Source organism: Apodemus sylvaticus, chromosome 23 (genome assembly GCF_947179515.1).
Source record: "Apodemus sylvaticus chromosome 23, mApoSyl1.1, whole genome shotgun sequence".
Classification (NCBI taxonomy): Eukaryota; Metazoa; Chordata; class Mammalia; order Rodentia; family Muridae; genus Apodemus; species Apodemus sylvaticus.
Window position 1 is genome coordinate 6,823,254 of NC_067494.1, and position 23,549 is coordinate 6,846,802.

At 36.1% G+C, this 23,549-nt stretch overlaps 1 protein-coding gene across 1 annotated transcript in view; it reads left to right on the plus strand.

The window, feature by feature from the left end:
• Lama2 (laminin subunit alpha 2) overlaps nt 1-23,549 on the plus strand; it is a 606,823-nt gene that overhangs the window by 267,004 nt on the left and 316,270 nt on the right. Inside the window, 2 exon segments of the mRNA XM_052169299.1 lie at nt 10,720-10,860; nt 14,550-14,723. Coding sequence (XP_052025259.1) covers nt 10,720-10,860; nt 14,550-14,723 — 315 coding nt within the window.

The window sequence follows — 23,549 nt, forward strand, 5'->3', positions numbered from 1 at the left end:
GGCAGTACTTCTTTGTTTCTACATTGTGGAATAGATTGAGAAATACTGGTATTAGTTCTTTGGAAGCATGGCAGAATTCTGAGCTAAAACCTTCTGGCCCTTAAAGTTCTTGTCAAACAGATCTTTCATTGTTTGGCTAGTCACACCAAGATACTTTATATTGTTTGTGGCTATTGTGTAGGGTGTAATTTTCCTCATTTCTTTCTCAGCTTGTTTATCCTTTGAGTAAAGGAAGGCTACTGATTTGTTTAAGTTACTTTTATATCCGGCCAGTTTTCTGAAGTTGTTTATCAGCTGTAGGAGTTCTCTGGTGGCGTTTTTGGGGCCACTTAAATATACAATCATATCATCTGCAAATAGTGATAATTTAACTTCTTCCTTTCCAATTTGTATCCCAATAACCTCCTTTTATTGTCTAATTGTTCTAGCTAGGACTTCAAGTACTATATTGAATAGATAGGGAGAGAGTGGGCAGCCTTGTCTAGTCCCTAATTTTAGTAAGACTGCTTCAGGTTTCTCTGAATTTAGTTTGATGATAGCTATTGGTTTGCTTTTACTATGTTTAGGTATGGGGCATTGAATTCCTGATCTTCCCAGACTTTTAGCATGAAAAGACGTTGAATTTTCTCAAATGCTTTTTCTGCATCTAATGTTAACAATTATATTGTTTCCTCACGTTGAGTTAAGTTTGACAAGTGGGTTCTATCAAGAAATCATCCATTTCATTTAGACTCGTCAATTCTATGGGATATATGCTTTTTAAGTAAGACCCAATGGAATATATGCTTTTTAAGTAAGACCCAATGATTCTTTCAATTTCCTCAGTGTTTGTTGTTATATCCCCCTTTTATTTCTGATGTTGTTAGTTTGGAGACTGTATCTCTGCCTTTTAGTTAGTTTGGCTAAGGGTTTGTCTATCTTGTTAAATTTCTCAAAGAATCAGCTTTTGGTTTTGTTGATTCTTTGTATTGTTCTCTTTGTTTCATGCTTATTATTTCCACTTTGAGTCTGAACTCCTCTTGGGTCTGTCTGCTTCTTTTTGTTGTAGGGCTTTTGTGTGCTTGCAGAGATGCCTCCAATTCTTTTATGAAGGCCCTCAGCACTGAACATTCCTCTTAGCCCTGTGAACATTCCTCTTAGCACTGCATTCATTGTGTCTCCATAATTTTGGGCGTGTTGTGCTTTCATTTTCATTTAATTTGAGAAAGTCTTTGATTTTTTTCTTAATTTATTCCCTGTCCCAGTGCTTACTGAATAGAGAGTGGTTCAGTTTCGATGAGTTTGTAGGTTTTCTTTTATATCTATTGTTGTTGAAGTGCAGCTTTAATCCATGGTGGTCTGATAAGGTAAAATGTCTTATTTCACTTTTCTTGTATCTGTTGAGGCTTGCTTTGTGACCTACTATGTGATTAATTTTTTAGAAGGTTCTGTGAGATGCTAAGAATAGGTACATTCTTTTGTGTTTGGGTGAAATGCTCTGTAGATATCTGTTAGGACCATAAAATTTATAACTGTTAATTTCATTATTTCTTTGTTTAGTTTCTGTTTTCATATCCAGTATATTGTTGAGATTGGAGGACTCCCATTTTTTAATGCATGGGACTCTATCTATGATTTAAATTTCTGTAATGTTTCTTTTACTAATGTGGGTGCCCTTGCATTTGGGGCATAGATCATCAGAATTGAGACATCATCTTGGTGGATTTTTCCTTTGATGAGTCTAAAATGTCCTTCCATTTATTTTGATTGATTTTGGTTGAAATTCAATTTTATTGCATATTAGAATTGCTATTCCAGCTTGCTTCTTAGGTCTGTTTGTTTAGGAAATATTTTTCTAGCCCTTTACTCTGAGGTAATATGTATTTTTGTTACTGAGATGTGTTTCTTGTATGCAGCAGACTGATCGATCTTGTTTACACATCCATTCTGTTAGAGCCTGAATATTTTTATAGGGGAATTGGGACCATTGATGGTTTGAAAGATTAATGACTAATGATTGCTAACTCATGCTATTTTAATGTTGTTGTTGGTAATGTGTGTGTGTGTGTATGTGTGTGTGTGTGTGTGTGTGTGTATTTGTGTTTCTCTTCCATTGGTTTTCCAGGTGTGGGGCTATTTATTTCCTGTGTTTTCTTTTTCCCTTGGGTATAATTAAGCTCTTTGGGTTGGAGGTTTTTGTTTTTACGTTTTGTTTTGTTTTGTTGTTTATTGTTTTTTGTTTGGTTTTGTCACGGAATATTTTGTTTTTTCCATCTATGGTGATTAAGAGTGCTTTTGGGTACTGTATTTGGGCTGACATCTGTGGTCTCTTATAAACTGTAAGACATCTTCCCAAGCCCTTTGTTGAGAAGTCTGGTGTGATTCCAGTAGTTCTGCTTTTATGTATTACTTGGTCTTTCTCCCTTATGGCTTCTGGTATTTTTTCTTTGTTCTTTATATTCCATGTTTTGATTTTTATGTGGCAGGTAGATTTTTCTTTTCTGATCTAATCTATTTAGTGTTTTCTAAGTTTCTTATATTTTTATAGGATTTTCTTTATTTTAGGTTAGGGAAATTTTCTTCTATGATTTTATTGAAAATGGTCTTGACCTTTGAGCTGGGAATTTTCTTCTATTTATATTATTCTTAGGTTTGGTCTTTTCATAGTATCCCAATTTTCCTGAATGTTTACATTAGAAACTTTTTAGATTTATCATTTTTTGATCAATGTATCACTTTCTACTGTCATATCTTCCCTGACTGAGATTCTCTCTTCATTTCTCTCTTCTGTTAGTTAGGATCTACAGTTTCTGTTCTGTCACCTACATTTTCGATGTCCAGGGTTCCCTTAGTTTGTGTTTTCTTTATTACTTCTATTTTTCAATTCCTGAACAGTTTTATTCATTTCCTACACCTGTTTGATTGTGTTTTTCTCTATTTCTTTATAGGATTTATTCATTTCTGCTTTAAAGGATTTATCATCTTCATAAGATTGGCTTCAGAGTCATTTTCTTGTGTTTCAGCTATGTAAGGATATCCAGGATATACTTGGCATAGTAAGGTAGCCAGGTTCTTGTGGTGCCCACCTCTTGTAGATTGTATTCTTATGCAGGCCTTTAGCTATCTGGTTGTCCTTGGTCTTGGCAGGCTTAGTAGTCACTGATGTCAGCAGTCCTCTGGTAGTCATAGATAGTAGCAGGCCTCTGGGAATACAGGAAGAGATATAGCCCAAGCAAGGAGGGTACAGAGAACCTAACATGTGACTTGAATAGTTGGTGGGTAAAATCTGTTTTTTGACTACTTTAACTAGTATATAGCTAGTCTTTTAAATAACATTAAATAAAACTTAAGCTTGTGAGAAGTGAAAACACTCAGATTTCTTTTCATCTTTTTCTAGACCACCACTTATTACATAACTTAAAATATGTTTGTTTAAAGAGTATGAACTCAGCAAATACTGCTAATTAACTAATTATCCTTCCATGCGTTGAAATATTTTAATACTAAGGCACATTAAGACAAAGGGCTTCATGGAAAAAAATCTATAATTGATGACATAGGCCTCAGAAACTAAGCGTTACTACAAAATTGCTAAAGCAATTATCATTTTAAAAAATAACTTTAATGTCACCATAGATGTTTTCAGTAACTTTGTCAATAGAATTCCCAGTTGACTAACAGTCGCAGTTAAACTCACACTGCTGAAGTTGTACCTAATTTATAAGGAAGCAGCTTCATGAGAGTGAAGCAGGAAAGCTATTGTGACTCCATTTCTCCAGAGAGAGGCTGTACTGAGGAAGCTATTGCAAAAAGAAAATTGATGTCAGCCCAGCGGCCTCTGATCTGAAGAAATCAAAAAAATAAATAAATAAGGGAAGCTACCTAGTAATGCTTCTCAAATTGAACTATTTTGTGGCAAAAATAGCACTGAAGAAATAAACAACAGCCACTAGGAGAGTTTTGTAGGCTAGACCACAGTATTTTTTAATTAGGCATTTGACTATGTACAGCTTATGGAAATATCCAACCACACAAATAACTGTTCCTCAGGAGATAGGTGTTAGTTCTGAAGGGACAAAACCATCAGTTTTACATGTCAGATCAGTGTGTTTCTGCAGTCCATCCATAAATGCAGTCTATCTGAAGTCTTAAGGCTTCTCAATTAGGATTATAGTGGTACTGTGACCGTGCAGATCCTTGAGGATCATGATAATAAAAAATAGTTTGTATACATTGAGCACATGAGTCTCAAGCAGAGTGACATTTTTAATATCACAATATGAAAGACTGTATTATATGAGTTATTTGCAATGGGAAAAATCATAACCTATGAGTGGTTAACATTTAAAGTTAGTGTGTGCGATTAGAATAACCTACAAATGAACAGTGAGCATGCCTTAGGAACTAATAACAAAAATATTAAACCTATAAATTGTGCCATTTCATTGGCTTAGGTGTGAGAACTAGCATTAAATATGACAATTGGAAAAATCACTAATGGACTCTAAACACTTAAAATATAAAAGTGAACTGACAAGAGCTTCCCATTGGAAATTCTGAGAGTTTTAATACAGTAGCCCCTGATAAAGATGAAATTAAGAGGCATTTAATATTTTTTTTGTGTTTTTTTTTTTTTTTTTCGAGACAGGATTTCTCTGTGTAGCCCTGGCTGTCCTGGAACTCACTTTGCGGACCAGGCTGGCCTCAAACTCAGAAATCCGCCTGCCTCTGTCTCCCAAGTGCTGGGATTAAAGGCATGTGCCACCACCGCCCAGTGCATTTAATATTTTTAAAAAATCAAATGTTAGTAACTTTTAAAAAGGTAATAGAACAAACATAATGGAGTACTATTCAGCCATTAGAAACAATGAATTCATGAAATTCCTAGACAAATGGATGGAGCTGGAGAACATCATACTAAGTGAGGTAACCCAGTCTCAAAAGATCAATCATGGTATGCACTCACTGATAAGTGTATATTAGTCTAGAAACTTGGAATGAGCAAGACATAATCCACATGTCAAATGATGTCCAAGAAGAACGGAGGAGTAGCCCCTGGTTCAGTGCAGCAGTATAGGGCAATACCAGAACAGGGAAGTGGGAAGGGGTAGATGGGGGAACAGGAGGAGGGAAGAGGGCTTATGGGACTTTTGGGGAGTGGGGAGCCATGAAAGGGGAAATCATTTGACATGTAAATAAAAAAATATATCAAATAAAAAAAGATAATAGCACAAAGAATCAATAGAACAAAAAGGAGAAATATCATAGTAATTAAAATAGTAATTGTCACAGTCCTGACGTGCAGTTTTCTATTCTCTAATCTGCTCAAACTAGAGAAGCTCAGCTGTGACTCAATGAATGAGTCATAGAAAGAAATGTTGTGCAGGACATTTATGAACTATTTAGTACTGGTAGCAAAGGAAATTAAGTTATTCAAAGAGCTCACCTGAAGAGCAGATGGTTCATTTTCTTACTAGGTGTCAAAACATGTAAGTTCCAGATCTCAGGTATCAGAGAAGATCTTCCTGTGTTAACTGGCAATATGGTAAAGGGGAATAAGACTCATGGACAGAATGTTGACTCACAGGTTTAAAACAAAACCGCAAGCAAAATGTCCCAAACCCACAGAAAGAACAAGCGTCCTAGATCATATTTTAATATGAAGGTACTAATTATATAGATGATTGTATAACATACAACTGTAGAACTTAGAGATCCTTTGGCATTGTTAAAGTACATATAAAGCTCCTAGAATCCACTTCTGTATTGGAATTATGTTATTCTCTATGGCATGAAATGCATATGTCATATTACAATGTTCTTTAGAAATCACTTCAAAACCAATATTTTAAAAGAAACATCTTTTTAGAAATAACGTATTAGATGTGTTGTCATACACATAGTGTTATCAAGGAGAGACAGTCCTTCATGATGTGGGTATAACAGGGGGATAAGGTGGCTACAATCAGGGAAAATAAAACGAACAGGAAGAGAGCTACATGATCAGACCTGAGAGGCTGATCCTGGTGATTCATTTATTCCGGCAGCCTCTATCTCTCAATGGTTCTACAATCTTCTAGAATAGTACTCTCCTATTGAATGATTGAATCTATAGGGGCATTTCATATCCAAGGTACAACAGTATCAAGAAGGATGGAAATATAAGTAGGTCCTATATTCAACATCCTTTCTATTTATCTGTGTGCTAACGTGTCTCTGGTAGACCCTATGGCAAGTTTTAGATGTGCTTCAGAATATTAACATGAAATCTACTTGGTTTTGCTTGTTTGTTTGTTTGTTTGTTTGAGACAGAGTTTCTCTGTGCAGCCCTGGCTGTCCTGGAACTCACTCTGTAGACCAGGCTGCCCTCAAACTCAGAAATCCACCTGCCTCTGCCTCCCAAGTACTGGGACTAAAGGCGTGTGCCACCACTGCCCAGCATGAAATCTACTGAATCATGAATTCAGGTTCATGGTTTCATGAATCAGGTAACACTAAGAGCCAGAGGAGACTAGGAGGACTCTGTTGTCAAACATGACCAATAAGCACCTGTAGACAAAGAGGAAATAAAATTCAGGAATATCTGGAATGGTTATTTCTAGATATTTTACCTACCTGACCATGGTCTGACCAGTTAGCAGACTCTAATGAACTGAAGCTCAGATGCTTGAAACTCATCTGTAACAATGTTATCTTCTAAGTTAGGTATTTGGCTTGCTGATATTGGTAAATTGTAGCTTATTATAAAAGGACTGAGGATTAACTTAAGAACAGCAAACCAGACCTAAAATACTTTGGTCCAAATAATAGTCAAACTAAACAAGACAAATTAGCAGTTGGCCCATATATTCACATTAGTCCTATGAATATTTTATAGGTTTCTACATCACTAGTATGATGTTTGGGGTTCCTGGAGACTAGAACAGTTTCAGTAACTTCTTGGAACTATTTTTAGAATTTATAGAAATGTTATATTTGTGTTATGTTTTATTACATGGGCAGTTTTAGATTAGAATTACTGAAGACAGAAGATATGCAGTACATGAGAAATGTATAGGATATTACCTATCCTCTTTCAGCAGAAGCTTGAAAAATGCTAAATATCCTACTATTTGTGACAAGGAGGAGGTATTGCCAACTAAGAGGCTCATTCAAGTCTTGTGTTCAGAGACTTGTCAAAGAGATAATTATGTCAATATGAAATTCTCATGTGGCAAACATTTACTTGGTCAGTAGTATTCACAAAGTCTCACTGATACATCATGGCTCTGAAGTCTCCAGATAAGACATTCACTAGAGTGTTAATACAAAATAGGTAATGAGAATGTGTGCCCCACATATACAAAATCAATCTATCAGGCTATTTCACAGATATTTTGGTTTATTCCCTGTAACACAGCAGTTCTCACGCTGTGGTTTTCTACCCTGTTGGAAAACCCCTCCCCCTAAAATATTTAAATTTTGATTCATAACACTAGCAAAATTATAGTTACAAATTAGGTACAAAATAATTTTTATGGTAAGGGGATCATGATAATATGAGGGACTGTATTAAAGGGTACAGCATTAGAAAGGCTGAGAACCACTGATCTAATAGAACATTCATTGATAGGTGATGAGTATAAGGATCCAAACCTGTTAAATTAACCCATTTCTGTGCTATATAGTAGGTCAAGATCTCTGTGTCCCACTCTGCCACTTCTCATATGCATTATATCTGCCTTCGTCAACTCAAGTGCCTCAGTTACAGTTCTGCATTTTGCCTCCTGCTTAGCACTCATTCATCATCTTCTATTGCCTAAGAGAAGAGGTCCTGTCTCTTAGGACAGCCATAAATGTCCATTAGTTAAGAGTAGGGTCTTTGGCTTTATGTGCCAAAATAAATCCCTAGCACATAGGAAGTTTTCATTATGTGTATTTTGGAAGGCTAAGTGACAAATGAAGCTTGCCTCATATTAAATATTATTTTCCCTATCCTTTTTTAACATACACGTGTTTCTATCTTACCGATCTAGTAGAATTTTTTAAGCTATGGCTCAAAGTTTATTTGAAATTCACTTCCCATCCTAAAGCCCCATAAAACCTTCCCAGGAAGAATCTGTACTTCCTTAAGTGTGTTCTCATACGTTAGTCTGCTTCTGAGATTCACTGACTATTTTCCACCTTGCAGTAAAGTTGATTTCAGACATATCCTTTTATCTAGACAGACACTGGCTTTTAAGACCAGAGACCTTGACTCTACCCTCATCTCCACAGTACCCAGTATTCCCACTTTAATGTGCTACTTCAGGTTATAAGATTAAATTGAATATGCAGTAATTTGTTCATAATTTTTCTCAAGGTCACATAGCAAGGTAAACTGGAGCAAAGGAATATGTAGCTAATGTCTAAAATGGTCTAATTGTTTATCTCAGTCTGGATCTCAGGAAAGTGGCATTATTTGCTTTCAAATTAGAGTAAATGAAAAGTAGATTGGACTGAGCACAGAAGAACATGGTGTTCAGAACAGCTGTACTGTGTCCCCAATGGAAAAAGCTAAATTATAATTATAGGCATGTTTCATCTTTCCTGCCTGTGTATGCTTTTGAAGATGCTCTTCACTACTTTAGAGATTTCTTTGTCCCAGTAGGTCTGAGAGTGAATTGATTACTCTTGCTGAAATCTACTATCTCAAAATATTTGGAATCAGGCTAGAAATTTTAAAACTGGTGAAACTCTTAGCAATCACACTTTATTACTATATATATCAAGATACTAAAAATTAAGATATGAAATAACACTGTAAGCATGCCACCTGGTTGAGGCTCCCAGATATGCACAATGAGTTGGAATTTTAAATGGATCCCAGATAGGAAGAAACAAAAATTGAAGGTTAAGTAAAACCTTCTTTCAGATCTATGGAGAACCTCTTGTCTCGTTCTTGCAAGGTTCTCGGTATTGGGGACTACTTTCTGTCTTCTGTTTTTCTCTATTTGACCAAACCACCTTTCTGTCTTGGCTTACTCAAGTACATTTGTGTATGTGTGTGAAGGTTTGTCAGTGTGTACATTTGTACAGAGGCTGGAGAAGGCCATGCTCCATATGTTTCTCTGTCACACCCCACATTCATATTTTGAGATACGCTTTTTCACTGAATTTGGAGTTTGCCAATTCAGCTGGGATTGGGTAGACAGGAAGACCCTGGGATTTCCTGACTATGGCTCCATGGTGTTGGGATTACCATATTATACACCCAGAATCCTACTGCTTTGCTTCTTCTTTTGTTATTGTCATTGTTTGTTTGTTTGTTTATTAACTTGGATGTTGATGCTAAAACTCCTCTCCGTCTTCATGCTTAGACAAAAGCATTTTGCCTGCTGGGCCATCTCCTTACCCCTTTAAATGTTGTTACTAAGCATCCACTGTGCACATACAATTCTTTGGTATGATAAAACACTGCTATGGAGCAATTTGTTTAATCTTAATGAAATTATATATAGCTGGCATTCAACATTGTCTATGAACCTGTTATTTTTTGAGGAAAATATACAGAAGAGGGTTTTCTCCTCTGCCTAAATATTACAAGTGTTGGGAGAGAATAATCTTTGTATGCCAGAATATAGATTTGATCTTATCATAAAGGAATGCATTTAAGGCTACATAAAGAGTTGGAAAACAAGTTAGCTCATGAAAGAAAGGGAATGCTGCACAATGAAGTGGAAGGAGAATGCAGGGAAGATGATGAAGAATCACACATGCTAGGACATCTATTTCCTGTAGAGGGAAGCCTTCATTTGGAGGTATTGGTCAGGATTAACCACCTATTAGAGAGAATGCACCCTGCCCAGACCTTCATTTATAGTCAGATTTCATTCCTCTGAGCACACATTACAGCCTCACCTATAAGCAAATTTATTTTCCATGTACTGGGACTAGGATTGATGAAACTAATCTGGAGAACAGTCACCAAACAAGAATATTTTTCCATAATATTACTATATAAATATAACTTACCAGGCCAGTGTGCAAATGGAAACGTAAAAAATTAAGCTGGGAAAAAGTTTCCCTCTTTTCTATTTATTAAGCTCAGTAAAATGCTGTACATATTTACCTTGAATTCTCCATATCTCAACTTTGCATCCAGGGCCTCAAATCCATACATTTTTTTATGTGTAATATGAAAATATTTGACAATTTTGTATAATATAAATGTTTTAAGCTCATTATATATTTGAAGATGAAGTTGTTCCCCAACACAGATTGCTGAGCTAACCCTGGCCCTTCTTTGAACAGATGAACACATTTTTTGTTTTATGATAGATTTTTCTTTTGTTTGTTTGTTTGTTTGAAGACAGGGTTTCACTGTATAGCCCTGTCTGTCCTGGAACTCACACTGTAGACCAGGCTGGCATTGAACTCAGAAATCCACCTGTATCTGCCTCCCAAGTGCTAGGATTAAAGGCATGCACCACCACTACCTGGTGATTTATGATAGTTTTTAATCTATGCTCTTAATACAGATCAAAATAATAAGTTTGAGTATGGTGCTTAGCACTCAGTAAATGCTGTCATACATGTGGGCTGTGATGTTAGAACAAAGAACCATAACAGGAAACCTTAGAGCTGTTGTTTACAAGGTGCTTTAGAAATGGATGAAAATGTAAAGTAAGGACTGCAGTTATATTGTCCTCATACAGGCACAGGTCCCACTCTTCCTTTGAAGGATGCCTCTGTTGCTAACACAGCTCTCTACATTTCCAGGAGAATGTTGAAGGGGAAGACTGCAGCCGTTGCAAATCTGGTTTCTTCAACTTGCAAGAGGACAATCAGAAAGGCTGTGAAGAGTGTTTCTGTTCAGGGGTATCAAACAGATGTCAGAGTTCGTACTGGACCTATGGGAATGTAAGGATGCTAATTGTCCCCTCATCCTGCCCATGTATCTCCCTTTCTCTGTTACTCTTGTTCTGTTGTAGAAAATTGAAAAACCAAGAAGCATCATCACAACACTAGATTCAACTTAAACTTGTCCAAGATGAAAGTGCATGGAATTTCATTTAAACGCGTTTTCTGTATTTTTGACTCAAATCCTTTCATATTTTATATGTAGCCTAGAGAGATGACTCAGTGCTTACAGCTCTTTAAGAGGACTAGAATTTGTTTCCCATTGCCCACAACAGATGACTTTACAGTTACCTGGAACTCTAGCTCCAGGAAATCTTATGCCCTCTTTTGGCTTCTTTGGGCTTCCATACTTATATGCACTTACCTTATTAAAATATGTCTGTGCATCTGCAAGTGTACACATACACACAACTAAAATAATATTTATTAAAGTATTCTTTTAAATGTACAGACTGAGTCCTCTCTGAAGTTGATACAGGGGTTTTCAAGTCCCATAAGTGAAAACATAATAAAAAATCACGTTGCTTTCATCCTAAGCAGAAGAGGTATGAGAAGAAATGTAAGATGACAATAGTAAATATTGAAATTCCATTCACTAAGACAATCCATGTGTCACTTAAGAAAAACCTGTCTTATTATTTCTTCAGCAATAACTTAAGAGTATCTTTCTTAAAAACAAAACAAAAACATGTTTTATATCTTTATCCACATTACCCACCATACTTCCCACTGCCTGTCTGCGGAGGGCCATTTTCCCCAGTATAAAAGCATGTGAGTAGTAAACAGGGTCTGGGAATTGCCATATTCACATTGGCTTGGCTTTGAGTGCAGAGCGCAGAGGATTGAGGCTGGATAGAGGCCTTCAGGGTGGGAGAAGAAGTAAACTTCAAGAGAAAGCCTCTGAGACACTTCGGTGTTCTACCTGGATAGCCATTAATAGATTGTGAACAGCCGAGTAGCATACGGTCATGTTCTACAGCCCGCTATTCTGAAAGGACTATCTCCTACACACTTCTCTCTCCCAGCTTTGATCTGCCAATGAATCCAGAACACAATCATCTAATATTGACCTGGTCACATTGCTTTTAAGTCAAGTTTGAAATAAGTAGTTTCTGGCTGTACTCTTGTATCTAAGTGTGACTATCTGTGTACTCTTCCAATGTATTGATTTCAAAGAAAACCTCAAGAAAATGATACTGAATGGACTCAAAGTCTAACTTTTACTTTTTTGCTTACAGTCATGCATAATATTTCTGACAATGCCACCAATAGATTTAAGTTTCATGGCTTTCCAGGGACAGGGACTAGGTAGCAAGTCTCAGACTTCAGAACCTAGGTATACACTCCTACCCAGATGTTTCAAAACACCCAAAGCCAGCTAAAGTCTAAAAGGGAACCAAAGGTCAGAATTTACTATTGCCTACCTAGCCAATGGCCTTTGACCTGGTTTGATCTTTTCTTTTGACCAAAGGAGTCTTTGCTGCCCTACAGCTTTTAAAATAAACAAAAATCAAATAATCTCTACATAAAAAGAAAATGAAAATTGTATTTATTCTATACATTGTTAGTCTTATTACTCAGATTGCTATCACTTGTAATATGAACTATGTCTCAGGCAGTAAAATTCTGAAACAGGCTGCCCCTGTGGTGATTATGGTTATCAGCATGACTAATCTGAGTAGAGGACTCCTCTCAATCTGTGCAAGACATCGGGATCAGAAGGACTCTCATCTTATCAATGGTTTATTCTATTCATAGATTAAATTTTTGAATAGACTATTGGGAGACAGTAGGAATGCTGGATGTGGGGCCTGGTCAGAAGAAGTAACACAAAGTAGGGTAAGTTTTGGGAGCAGACATCAGATCATGTATTCTTCATCTTCATACCCTGCCCATTGGCTGTCATGAGGTAAATGGCTCCTCTCCACTACGATCTGCCCACTGTGATGGACAAATCTGAAACATGGAAAAAATAAATTCTTCTCCTCTTGTTGATCACAGAGATGATAAAACTAATAAAAGCCTAGTGTCTCCTAGCCTTCCAGCTCAGCAAACAGTTTGTCTAGACTATACAGGATGGTTTCAGTTGGAAGTAGGAGTGTACACCTGACCTGTACTGAGGTCATAATACTGTAAAGCAAAATATTAGTCTTCTTTTAGTCCTTCTTTAAAGTGATTCCTTTTCTGGGCCAGGCTAGGAGTCCCCAGAGCACTTCTGATCCTATGGGAAAGAATATATACAGTTTTGGGAGATGTTGTCATAGCAACATTCTTATGGATTCAAATGACCTGGAGCCTCAAAAAAGAAAATTCATAAAGTAGGAAGAATGGAAGTATTGAATGAAAGCTACCTTGTAGGTCCTGCATGTACAATTTCCTTTGTTGTCTGCCTCATGAATGCATACACAATACTTGTGAAAGATTAGGCTTCATAAGACAGTAAGAAATACTACTAAAGTGAAAAATGTGAAATTCTAAGTCAAATTATTTAATATATTATATAACATTATAACAATCATATAAATTAGAATGGATTTCTATTTTTGTTTCAGTTAGCAAAGGTGCCTGAATTTAAATTCATAGCGTGCACATAAATTGCTGGTACAGTGGGGCACACTAGCAGTGGGAGACAGAGATGGGAGGATCCCTGAGCTTGAATACCAGTCTCAGAGCATTGAGGAAGACACACACACACACACACACACACACAAACACACACTCACTCACACATGCACACACAAACAGTACTTGGAATCACAGTTTAAGGAAACAGTAAACTGATCATTACATAGTTCTATCAAGATTCTCAAATTTTTCAATACAAAAATAAACAGTGGATTCTATGTGCGTGCACGTGGTAATATACAATTGGCCAAAGAAGAAATAAAGAAAGAAATCAGAGACTTTTTTAGAATTTAATGAAAATGAAGGCACAACATACCCAAATCTATGGGGACACAATGAAAGCAATGCTAAGTGGAAAACTCATAGCCCTGAGTGCCTCCAAAAAGAAAATGGAGAGAGCATACACTAGCAGCCTAATGGCACACCTGAAAGCCCTGGAACAAAAAGAAGCCAATGCACCTAGGAGGAGTAGAAGACAGGAAATCATCAAACTCAGGGCTGAAATCAATCAAGTGGAAACAAAGAGAACCATACAAAGAATCAACGAATCCAGGAGCTGGTTCTTTGAGAAAATCATCAAGATAGATAAACCCTTAGCCAGACTAAGCAAAGGGCACAGAGACAGTATCCAGATTAACAAAATTAGAAATAAAAAGGGAGATATAACAACAGAAACTGAGGAAATTCAAAAAATCATCAGATCCTACTACAAAAGCCTATACTCAACACAACTGGAAAATCTGGAAAAAATGGACAATTTCCTAGTCAGATACCAAATACCAAAATTAAATCAGGATCAAATAGAGCATCTAAATACTCCCATAACCCCTAAAGAGATAAAAAGGGTCATAGAAAGTCTTCCAACCAAAAAAAGCACAATATACATATCTCCTAAATTTTCAAAGTGTCTGTAGCTTTTCCCTGTATGTAGTTTCAAAAGCCCCAAGCCCTATGCCATAGGAGAAAAAGGCTGCTGCTGGTTGTGTGTGTGTGTGTGTGTGTGTGTGTGTGTGTGTGTTTGTGTGTTTATGTTTTGTAACTGGTAAATTTGTGTTTTCTTTAAGATTCAAGACATGCATGGCTGGTATCTCACAGACCTTCCTGGCCGCATTCAGGTGGCTCCCCAGCCTGATAGCCCTGACTCACCTCAGCAGATCAGCATCAGTAACTCTGAGGCCCGGCGATCCCTGCCAGATGGGTACTACTGGAGTGCACCAGCTCCATATCTGGGAAACAGAGTAAGTCCATTTTTGACATTCTTGCAACTGTATTTCAACTGACCTAGCTAGAAATTGAGTTTATTTAATAATTTTAAATGAAATCGAAAACACACTGTTTTAGATTTAGAGAAGCAACTAAATAAGATCATTTTGGGCATTCTCCATGCACTGTGCCTGATGTAATAGGAGATATTACACCCTTAGATTTTCATATATGTTCCGTAAAATTTTTGAATGAGTAAATATTAATGAAATCTCTAGAGATTTTTGAAAAACACAATTTAAAACTAGGAAGAAATTAGGATGTGCTTATTTAAATATAACTGCTTTTACAGTAGTCTAGGGTGGCTTTTTTTTTAAAAAAAGTTTTCTTTATCTTTCTCAATTTTATCTTAAAATTGATAGGCAAAGTAGTTGCCTATCAGGTACCTTTACCCTTCTATCAAATATGCATGTTAACTTGAAAAACTGATTTATTATGTATCTATTTCACTGCTTGCTATGAGGTATATGCAAACTACATGTATTCTAGAAGTTGGAGATAGAAGTATCCTAAATTGCCATATTAAAAATACATGTTGTTTTCAAGTAGACTTACATGTAAAATACATACACAGATAAACATTGGAAGTAGCCTTGAAAATTCATGATGTATGTATGTGAAGCCTTTTCTATTGTTTATGAATTCTCTCTAGATATATTTCTTGGTGTTTAGAATTCTGTTTTCTTTTGACAAAAACCATTTGTTAAAAACTAAATTTAAGTATTTTGTGAATATTTTTCTGGTAATGAAAATTAGTATCTTATAATGGATTAAGTTACCTCATTCATTGCACCAGAAACTGGTGATGGGATAACAGTGTCACCTGTCCCCTCTAATAACATATTGTTAATACTTCATTAAGTAAACAAAAGTATACTTACAATTGCTGGCTGTATTGCATAATATGTGAGCAATAGTAACAGAAATAATAGTAACTCATGTACTGCTTAGTGAATGGGAATTGGTAATTTTAGTTGATTGAAACATTTCCACTCATAGCCAGGTCCTTATTTTTAACAGGCTTCTAAATGCTACTATGAAAAATGTGTAAATGAATAAAGTAGGTTTTCGATGAGCATGTATTTGAAAAGAGACAGCATATGTTGCATAAAATTGAATAGCTGTGATAAAAATATAATTAAACTTTTATTTGCTAGGCCTTTATGACATGAAGTCATTTTATCCTGTTTAGAAATCTCCTATGTCCCTGACAAGAACAAAACAGCATACGGGTGGAATTTCTTCTGCTTAACATTGCCAAAAAGTAAAAATAAAAATAACCTTTTTTTTTTTTTTTTTTTTTTTTTTGCTTCCGAAAGGAGCTTCAGGAAAAAAATTGGGTCAAACTCAGATGAGTTTCAAATTTATATATCTTTCCTTTCTTCCTTCTCTCTCTCTTTCTCTCTCTCTCTCTCTCTCTCTCTCTCTCTCTCTCTCTCATAGTATACTAAAATTTATTTAATTAAAGGCAGTTACAGGTCATATGCCTTTTCTTTCTGTTGGCTCAAAATCAAACCAACAGAAGGAAAGCAAGCAAACGGGATATTAAATAACAGCAGAGCAAAGAATTTGGACATCCTGTTCATAGTGGTTGGATCCCAAAGATAACTTCCCTCCTCCTCTGGCTGAACTGTTTCTTCTAACCACCCACAATGAAACACTTCATATTTCACAGCAGATCTTTCTCATTCCACAAAGCCCTGCCTACTTCTGTCCCCATTTCCATTCAATGAGCAAAACGATGGTAACGGAGTGTGCAAATTGTTTGACTATGGAAGGCATTTTCTAGTGTACCGCGGAAGCCCTCAGTGGTTTGCTGTCAGCCTTCTCAGTATGAATGAAACAATTTGCCTTAATAACTGAACCATATAAATTTTTGATACTACAATAATACTGCCAGCTCTCAGAAATTACCACAGTACATCTTAACTGTCATGTCACATCGCGTAAATTATAGTCATGAAGACACACTTAGCTTGCTTGATTTAATATCTTGCTAAGGAAATGGAAAATTGTAGGCCCTTGTTTGTAAATTCAATAAAGCCACTTTTCTAAATAGTTGGGGCTAAATTTTTTGCCAGTAATTGCCATTTGAATAAGAGCCACTGCCAGAAGATGATAGGAACAGTACACATCATGATTTTCTTTTACATCTGTTTAATCACTGAGTTTTATTGATAGGCACGTCTACTGTTTTTAGGGTTAATTCATGAGGTAAAAATTCATTTATCAGATGTAGTCACTTTTTCTTAAATATAGATGGAACAGATTCAGAAATGTTTTCTTATCTGCTTGCAATAGAAGGGAAAGATTCTGGGCAACTGCTCCCATAATAATGACAGCTCTTCCCTCATCTCTTAAGATCCTAACCACACATAACACAAGAGCCCCTTCCTGGGACACACTGTGATAACCCACAGGCTGTCCTGCTTGTCAACCAACGCAAGAGCACAAGCCAATTTAATAAAGAATACATTTTATCCTGTGAAGCAACACTGCTCTGTGCAAAATAAGCTATATATAAGGGACTGTAGGACTATGTAAGGATAGTGGATGAAGCTCAGAAGAGCATAACCCATTAAAGTGACCACCAATAAAATGTGACCTTCTCAACTATGGATTAATTCCTCAAAAGTAATCATAACATATGCTTTTTTTTCTCCTACATGAGCAGATATCAGGTACCACTGGTGGGTTTTGTTTTTGTTTTTTTTATGTAATTTCCCCATCTAATTTGTGAGTTTTGTTAAGTCAGCTACTGTTGGGTTGCAGTGGGTTCTGTTTTTTTTCATATCCTGGGCAAAGGTTCCTGCTTGATTTTAGGGTATTTGCAGAAGAGTTGATGGAAACAGGCAGGGGAGTAGGGAGACAGGACAGAGACTCCTTACAGCAGCTGCTGTTCAGAAACAGTTTGGGAATTTCAGCATTAGCCTGATTGACTGCTTTGGTAAACTCGCCATGTCTGGAACACTGATGATGTCACTTGTTTAGGGTTCCCCTAAAAGACTGAAATAGTTGGTACAGCATCCAAAAGTGCTTCTCTGTGTCCATGAAATTCTTTGAGAACTAACTTCAGCAATGTGCTTGGGTTTGTTCTTACTCTGCAGTTAAGGTTTGAAGTTTTGTCTCTGAACATTATTGAATTGACATTATGGGATATTTTTATTTTTTTGTTTTTTACAAAAATCTTATTTTCTACACCATCATCTTATATTTCTATGGCTAAATTAGAGAAACATTTCAGTTGCTCATAATGCCTGCAGTTAGGCATTAAGGTCCTCGTAAGGAAAGCCATTTCATGGAGAAACATCCTTATACGGCAAAGTCCCTTTGTAGACTTTCTTTGGAGAGAGCACATCATGCCTGCATCAGAAGAAAGTAGATGCTATAATTGCTCAGACAGCAATGAGCTTATCACATGAAAAGGCCCTAGAAAACACCTGGATCAATGGCACACGTGTAAACAAGAGTCAAAACAAAATTATTTTGATTAGGCTGTTGACCTCCAAGTGAGAGTTTATGGGTGAGTTGAAAGCCATATTTAGTGTTATATGTTTTTTTAAAAAAAAATGTCAACAATCATAATTCTACATTTCTCAACATCTTTCAAAAGTGGAGTTCAAGATGGGCAGGGTACTGACATGAGAAATCCAAAACACTAATAAAGAGGATCACATTATTTGAGGTTAGACATGGCTACAGAGTGACACTAGGAAAGACACTAGGAAAACCCTGTCTAAAAAAAGAAATGCAACAAAAAGTGGAATTTGACATTCTCTTCTCTACCCACAATTCTCTCATTTTCTTCTCTACCCACAATTTCTTCTAATGTTCAAATGTTGGATTAAGTTGAGGACTAATAAAAGTCACTGTGAATGTGGGGAAAGACCTGGTGATAAAAGTTATAAGGCTGTGTCAACTGTAGACCTTTTTAAAACCTATCAGTAAACATTTAGAAATAAAGTAACACCTAGGAACTGTTTTCTTCCTGGAATAACATCTATAAACTGTTGTGCATAAGTGAGAGAATTAATGTTAAAACATAAAAAAAGACCAAAAAATTCATTGACTTTATTTACTATGCAATCTGCTATGCAAAGTTACCTGCCCCTAAGAACAGTTCAAGGAATGGTCTCACAATAATGATGTACTATTCCTGTAATATTACTTTGATATTTACCTTAATTCTTCTAGAAAATTAGTATAAAAAGAGCATTCTAATGTTTATGTATATTTTGTTTTCCTTAGTTTTTAATGAAATGAAACAGGCACAAATATCATGCTTTTTATAATTAACTGAGTTAAGTTAGGTAAGGGAATCTTCTTAAATATGAACCACCCTTCTCAGTTAGACATTGTTTAGACATTTACTTACTTACTTACTTACTCCTTTGAGTCATTGGCTTTAAATCAATGCACCGAAGCAACATATCCAACAGAAAGTAATTGAACAGAAATAATAAAGGGAATGTGAAGCCTGAAACTTGTACTCACAGTTATTGGAAGATGAGGCAGAAGGTTTGAGTTTAATCCAGGGGCTATGGGTCCCTATCTCAAGCAAAGATAAAAACAGAGATATTAATATATTTGAATATAAATGAAAGCAGTGGAATGCAAGTGGAGGAGACACAGAAACAAACTTGATATTAGAAAGAATAGATCCAGGGACAAGGGAACCTCTGCTTAGCCAGAAGCATAGGTTCCTTACAGCTTGCACCTGTGCCATGAGCAAACCCAGGGCGCTGGTTTCCCCCTACCAATGCAACATCAAGTGAAAGCTTGACTCCCAGGGAAGCTTGACTCTCTGACACAACAGAATTTCAGGAGCTTGATCACACCAGGATTTCAAGATCCCAGAGGCAGCTTGAATCCCAGGTGCTCTGACACACCCAGAATCTCAGGATCACATGATCCCAGAATCACAGAATCACAGGATCACAGATACAGCTGGACTCTTGAGTTGTTCTGATATAACCAGGATCACAGGAGAGTCAGGTGCCAGTCAGAGACAGCAAAGGCAGGTAGCACTGAGATAACCAGATGGCAAGAGGCAAGTGCAAGAAACTAAGCAACAGAAACCAGAGCTATTTGTCATCATCAGAACCTAGTTCTCCCACCTGAGCATGTACTAGATACACCAGAACAATGGAAAAGCAAGATTTTAATTTAAAATAACATCCCATGATAATAATAGAGTACTTTAAGAAGTTCATAAATAATTCCCCTAAGGAAATGCAGGAGAACACAGATAAACAAATAGAAGGTCTTAAAGAGGAAATACAAAAATCTCTTAAAGAATTACAGGAAAACACAATCAAACAGATGATGGAATTGAACAAAACCATTCAGGATCTAAAAATGGAAATAGAAACAAAGAAATAGAAAAGGGAGATAACTCTTGAGATAGAAAACCTACAAAAGAGATCAGAAGTCATAGATGCAACTATCACCAATAGGATACAAGAGATATCAGAGAGAATCTCAGGTGCAGAAGATACCATGGAGAATGTTGACACAACAGTCAAAGAAGATGCAAAATGAAAACAGCTCCTAACTCAAAACATCCAGGAAATCCAGGATACAATGAGAAGGCCAAACCTAAGGATAAAAGGTGTGAAAGAGAGTGAAGATTCTTACCTTAAAGAGCCAGTAAATATCTTCAACAAAATTATAGAAGAAAACTTCCCTAATCTAAAGAAAGAGATACTATGAACCTACAAGATACCTACAAAAAATCAAATAGACTGGACCAGAAGAGAAACTCCATCACATAACAACCAAAATACCAAATGCACAACACAAAGAAAGAATATTCAAAGCAGTTAGTGAAAAAGGTCAAGTAATATATAAAGGCAGACCTATCAGAATTACCACAGACATCACATGAGAGACTATAAAAGTCAGAAAATTCTGGGCAGTTTTCATACATACCCTAAGAGAACACAAATGCCAGCCCAGGCTACTATATTATATACAACTATTTTATACCCAGTAAAACTCTCAATTACCATAGATGGAGAAAGCAAGATATTCCATGACAAACCCAAATTTACACAATAACTCTCAACTAATCTAGCACTACAAAGGATAATAGATGTAAAACACCAACACAAAAAGGGAAACTATAACCTAGAAAAGCAAGACAGTAATCTTCTTTCAACAAACCCAAAAGAAGGTAGACACATAAACATAATTCCATCACTACCAACAAAAATAACAGGAAGCAACAATCACTTTTCCTTAATATCACTAAACATAAATGGACTCAATTTCCAAATAAGAAGACATACACTAACAGGCTGGATACATAAACAGGACCCAGTATTTTGCTGCATACAGGAAACACACCTCAATGACAAAGACAGACATAACCTAAGAGTAAAATAATTTTCCAAGCAAATGGTCCCAAGAAACAAGCTGGAGTAGCCATTCTAATATCAAATAAAATTTACTTTCAAACAAAAGCTATAAAAAAAGATATGGAAGGACATTTCATGCTTATCAAAGGAAAAAGCTATCGAGGTGAATTCTCAACTCTGAACATCTATGCTCCAAATGCAAGGGCACCCATATTCATAAAATAAACTTTACTAAAGTTCAAATCACACATAGCATCTCACACAATAATAATGCAGGACTCCAGTGCCCCAGTCTCATCAATGGACAGATCATGGAAACAGAAACTAAACAGAGACACAGTGAAACTAACAGAAGTTGTAGACCAAATGGATTTAGCATATATCTATAGAACATTTCACCCTAAAACAAAAGAGTATACCTTCTTCTCAGGACCTCATAGAACCTTCTCTAAAAATAGACCATATAATTGGCCAAAAAAAAAAAAAAAAAAAAAAAAAAAAAAAAAAAAAAAAAAAAAACCAGGCCTCAATTGATACAAGAAGATTGAAATAATTCTATACATCCTATCAGATAATCTCAGGCTAAGGCTGGTTTTCAATCAATAACAATAAAAACAACAGAAAGCTCAAATACACATGGAAGCTAAAGAACACTCTATGATAACTTTGTCAAAGGAGAAATAAAGGAAGAAATTACAGACTTTTTAGAAATTAATGAAAATGAGGACAGAACATACACAAACATGTGGGACACAATGAAAGCAGTGCTATGTGGAAAACTCATAGCTCTGAGTACTTCCAAAAAGAAAATGGAGAGAGTATACCCTAGCAGCTTAACAGCACACCTGAAAGTTTTGGAACAAAAAGAAGCAAATACAGCCAAGAAGAGTAGACTATAGGAAATAATCAAACTCAGGGCTGAAATCAACCAAGTAGAAAGAAAAAGAACTATACAAAGAAACAACAAAGCCAGGAGCTAGTTATTTGAAGTAAATCAACAACATAGATAAACCCTTAGCCAGCCTAACCAGAGGGTTCAGAGACAGTATCCAAATTAACAAAATCAGAAATGAAAATGGAAATATAATAGAAACCAAGAAAATTTTAAAAATCAACAGATCCCACTACAAAAATTGTATATTCAACAAAACTTGAAAATCAAGGTGAAATGGGCAATTTTGTAGATAGATACCAGGTACCAAAGTGAAATCAGGATCAGATAAACTAAAAATTCCATAACCCCTAAAAAAATAGACACAGTCATTAAAAGTCTTTCAACCCCCCCCCAAAAAGCCTAGAACAAGATGGATTTAGTGCAGAATTCTATCAGATCTTCAAAGAAGACCTAATACCAATACTCTTCAAGATATTACATAAAGCAGAAACAGAAGGAAGATTACCAACTTCATTCTATGAAGGTGCAATTACACTCATACATAAATTATACAAAACCAAAAAAGAAAAAAATTTCAGACCAATTTCCCTTATGCATATTGATGCATAAATCCTCAATATAATCCTAATTTACCTAATCCAAGAACACATCAAAATGATTATCCATCATGATCAAGTAGATTTCATTCCAGGAATGCAGGGATGGTTTAATATTCAGAAATCCATCAGTGTAGTCCACTATTTAAACAAACTCAAAAAAAAAACCCCACATAATCATCTCATTAGATGCTGAGAATACATTTGACAAAATTCAACACACTTTCATGGTAAAAGTCTTGGAAAGATCAGGAATTCAAGGCCCATACCTAAACACTGCAAACGCAATATACAGTAAACCCTTAGTTAACATCAAAGTTAATGGTGAGAAACATGAAACAATCCCTCTAAAATCAGGACTAGACAAGGCTGCCTACTCTCTCTCTCTGTGTGTCTATTTAATATAGTACTTGAAGTCCTTGTCAGAGCAATTAGACAACAAAAGGAAGTCAAAGGGATACAAATTGGAAAGGAAGAAGTCAAAATATCACTGTTTGCATATGATAGTATAGTTAAGTGATCACAAAAATTCTACCAGAGAACTCCTAAACCTGATACACAAGTTCAGCAAAGTGGCTGGATATAAAATTAACTCAAATTAGTAGCTTTTCTCTACTCAAAGTATAAACAAGCTGAGAAAGAGGGAAACAATAGCCTTCACAATAGTCATAGATAATATAAAATAGCTTGGTGTGACTCTAACCAAGCAATGGAAAGATCTGGAGGAATCACCATCCCTGGCCTCAAGCTGTATTACAGAGCAATAGTGATAATAACTGCATGGTATTGATACAGTGAAAGGCAGGCAGATCAAGAGAGTAGAATTGAAGACCTCAAATTGAGCCACACACCTATGGGCATTTGGTCCTTGACAGAGGAGCTAAAACCATTGTACGAAGCTCAAGTCCAAGTGGATCAAGGACCTCCATTTAAAGCCAGATACACTGAATC